This window comes from Triticum dicoccoides, chromosome 6A (genome assembly GCF_002162155.2).
Source record: "Triticum dicoccoides isolate Atlit2015 ecotype Zavitan chromosome 6A, WEW_v2.0, whole genome shotgun sequence".
Lineage (NCBI taxonomy): Eukaryota > Viridiplantae > Streptophyta > Magnoliopsida > Poales > Poaceae > Triticum > Triticum dicoccoides.
In genome coordinates this window covers 78,217,415-78,221,198 of record NC_041390.1, presented here as the reverse complement: position 1 = coordinate 78,221,198, position 3,784 = coordinate 78,217,415, and the positions used below count along the sequence as shown (strand labels likewise).

Here is a 3,784-nt window from a genome sequence, read left to right as displayed (position 1 = left end):
TCTTCAAGAAGCTCCTCCACAAGAAGCCAATCGTGATCCCGCACTTCCACAAGAAGCCAGTGCCGGTGCCGGAATACAAGCCGCCGACACCCACCCCGGTGTACACGCACCCGACGCCCGTGCCGGAGCACAAGCCGCCGACGCCGGTGTACACGCACCCGACACCGATCTACCACCCTCCCGCTGACCAGAAGATGGCCCAAGACCCGGAGACGGACCCTCAGCTCTTCAAGAAGCTCCTGCCGTTCATCAAGAAGAACCCATTCTTCAAGAAGTTCCCCCCTGCCAAGGAGGATACCAACCCATAGAGGATTGGTGTGACCTGAAGTCCTTTGCCTATTTCAGTATCCATGGCCGTATTGATCCCTGCAGTTTTTTTTATCTTTTGAGGGAAATGTTGATCCCTGGTAGTCTCGACTTCTTTTTTGCAGGTGTGGTAGTAGTCTTGAACTTGCTACAAATAAACCTATGTTGAAATGAGTAATATATACAATTTATTTTATTTGCTCCAAATCGTTAGCAAAAGAGAAACAAAGTTTTTCTAGTCCATAGGTAGGTGCACACGACTTCAAGCAACAACGGACCAAAACCATAAGAAAAATATAAACTGGCAACAGTTAAAAAAAAGCCCTAGGTGTTGGAGGACTAATCCGAAGACTAAACCACAATCTATGTAGGGTAAACACCTCTTGATCGATTGCTCGTATTGTTGAAGAATGGACACACTGTAAACTAAAATCCTCCACTTGGGTCGACCGAGAATCATATTTGGATGATTGCATGTGCAGTTTACGCCCAAAATGTTTCATACAGCATAAATGTATTAAAATGTGAGAATAGTAACGAAAATCAGGCTAAATACTAGGCACACGACCAATCCTCAACCTCGTCAATGTTGTCATCACCGATCACATATTGTTCATATTTATTTTGCAGTGGCACACCATTTGGTGAATTTTCAGTGTCAACAACCGACAATCTTCACCTTCTGCAATTTAATCATGTCTAATTACGACAGGGCAAAATCAACGCTTTATTGCAGAAATTATCCACATCGTTTCGCTGGAGCAGAATTCTCATCGGAGTTGCCACCCATGCTTCTATGCTTGTGCTTTCGATCGTCACCGGCATTTGTTGTAGTCAAAACTTGACTAGTCAAAACTCTGTCAGTTCGTCTCCAGGGCACACGTGACACGCCAAGGCTATATATCGCCCGGTGCCAGACATAGTCCTGCCTCGCCTTCAGCAATCCCGTGAACCGGCTGATCCATTAATGAAGACGGACAGCATCAATCGTTATCAGAGAACATGGTTTGTGGAAGATTCTTGGTACACCGGTTTTGGGAAGCCTCGAGGCCATTATTTATGTTCTTTTCCTTAGTCGATTCTTCTAGTTTCTTATCGGGCTTTTCTTTGTGTGCTTTTTAAACGGGTTTCTCGGTTTTTTTTCTTTTTCCTTTGGATTTTTCTGTTGGTTTTCAACCGCTTTCTTTGATTTTCAGTTTTTTGTGTTTCTTTACCAGTTTTCTTTGGTTTTAAAGTTTTTTTATCTTTACCTTTTTTTATTTTTTAAAACTCTACATTTTCGTAATTATAGTACCTTTCTGGTATACATCGAAAACAGTTTTCTAAATTTTTTTTAATATTTTTTAAATATGTGATTAACATTTTCTCCAAATATATGTTTTGATCATACGCACTTAAAAATTTTCAAGTACATGATTAACACTTTTTCAAATATATGTTTTGATGTCTACTTTTTTCCATAAACATTCTACATTTTCCACATACATATCAAACACTTTTCATGCATGTTTAATATTTTTGAAATACATGTTTACATCATTTTGTTGAATATGTGTTAAACATTTTTAAAATACAAGGTGAAATATTTTTTTGAATTATATGAAATTTTTAATCTACATGATTTTTTTTACATTGGATAAACAATTTTTAAAAATTTCAGGAACGTATTTTTTGAAAAGCACGAAGATTTTTTAAAATGTAACACACATTTTCTTGTTTGGTACAATTGTTTTTAACTATATTGAATTATTTACATTGTATACATATTTGTTTTTAAATGTCATGCACAGATTTCGAAACATGTGAACATTTTTTAGAATACCACAAACATTCTTTTTAATGTTATCAACATTTTTTGAAATTATGCTAACAATGCTTCCGTATTGTGTTAATTTTTTTAAAATTTGAAAATTTTATTTTAAAATAAATTTATGCTCCGAAATATACGTACTTTGAATATTTTCAAAAATATGAACAAAATAAAAACAAATAAATGAACAAATTAATGAGAAAAACAACTTGTGCAAGAACGGACTTGGGCCGGCTCATTAGTTGCGACGGGAGGGTTCCTACGCAGGTTGTTTCATGTGTGTGGGTAACCGTGCGAGTGCGAGTCGAATCATGCTTGAGTGGAGGCAGGGTGGGTCAAGGCTCAATCCAGCGAGATGACTTATGACATACGGTGGACGAACAAGAAAAACAGAAGCATTTTTTCACTTATGGGTGGCTTTTTGGGGAGGGTATTTGTCTCCAACTGCAGGGGTAATTCTAACTGCACACGAAAAAAATCAGAGAAATACTTTGTCCTGTACTATTAAGTATAAATATAGGTGCATGTTGGATTTGCATATTTTGGATCACAATACACTAAAACGGGACTAGACAAAGAATCAACAAATTAAAATAATAATTAGAGAGACTGCGGTGTGGTCTTATAAGTGCTCGGCAAAACAAAATTCTTGTTCTCATTGAAAATCTTTTAGGTCAGGAAGACACATTTTTTGGATATAGAGAGGTCGAGCAAATTGGTGTAGGGGAACGTAGTAATTTCAAAAAAATTCTATGCACACACAGGATCATGGTGATGCATAGCAACAAGAGGGGAGAGTGTGTCCACGTACCCTTGTAGACCGAAAGCGGAAGCGTTAGCACAACGCGGTTGATGTAGTCGTATGTCTTCACGATCCGACCGATTCAAGTACCGAACGTACGACACCTCCGAGTTCAGCACACGTTCAGCTCGATGGCGTCCCACGAACTCCGATCCAGCAGAGCTTCGAGGGAGAGTTCCGTCAGCACGATGGCGTGATGACGGTGATGATGATGCTACCGACGCAGGGCTTCGCCTAAGCACCGCTACGATATGATTGAGGTGGACTATGATGGAGGGGGGCACCACACACGGCTGGGAGAGATCAACAGAGATCAACTTGTGTGTGTAGAGGTGCCCACTTGCCCCCGTATATAAAGGAGGGAGGGAGAGGCCGGCCCTAGAGGGGGCGCGCCAAGTGTGGGGAGTCCTACTAGGACTCCCAAGTCCTAGTAGGATTCCCCTTTCCTTTCCGGAGTAGGAGAGAAGGAAAGAGGGGAAAAGGGAAAAGGAAAAGGGGGCTGCACCCCTTGTCCAAATCGGACCAGAGGGGGGAGGGGTGGGGGCGCCTCCTTTCTTTTGGCCTCTCTCCTCTATTCCTGTATGGCCCAATAAGGCCCAGTACTTCTCCCGGTGAATTCTCGTAACTCCCCGGTACTCCGAAAATACCCGAATCACTCGGAACCTTTTCGATGTCCGAATATAGTCGTCCAATATATCGATCTTTACGTCTCAACCATTTCGAGACTCCTCGTCATGTCCCCGATCTCATCCGGGACTCCGAACTACCTTCAATACATCAAATCACATAAACTCATAATACAATATCACCGAAACTTTAAGCGTGCGGACCCTACGGGTTCGAGAACTATGTAGACACGACCGAGA

The 3,784-nt window shown here is 41.1% G+C and overlaps 1 protein-coding gene across 2 annotated transcripts in view; it reads left to right on the top strand.

Annotated features, from left to right (window-relative positions):
* Window positions 1–513, top strand: part of LOC119315095 (proline-rich protein 4-like) — a 1,684-nt gene extending 1,171 nt beyond the window's left edge. The window contains exon 3 of one of the 2 annotated variants that reach the window (XM_037589770.1): window positions 1–513. In XM_037589770.1, the coding sequence (XP_037445667.1) occupies window positions 1–308 (308 nt within the window). In that variant the 3' untranslated portion in view covers window positions 309–513. The other variant, XM_037589769.1, reaches the window with a different exon arrangement.
* The last annotated feature ends 3,271 nt before the right edge of the window (window positions 514–3,784 follow it).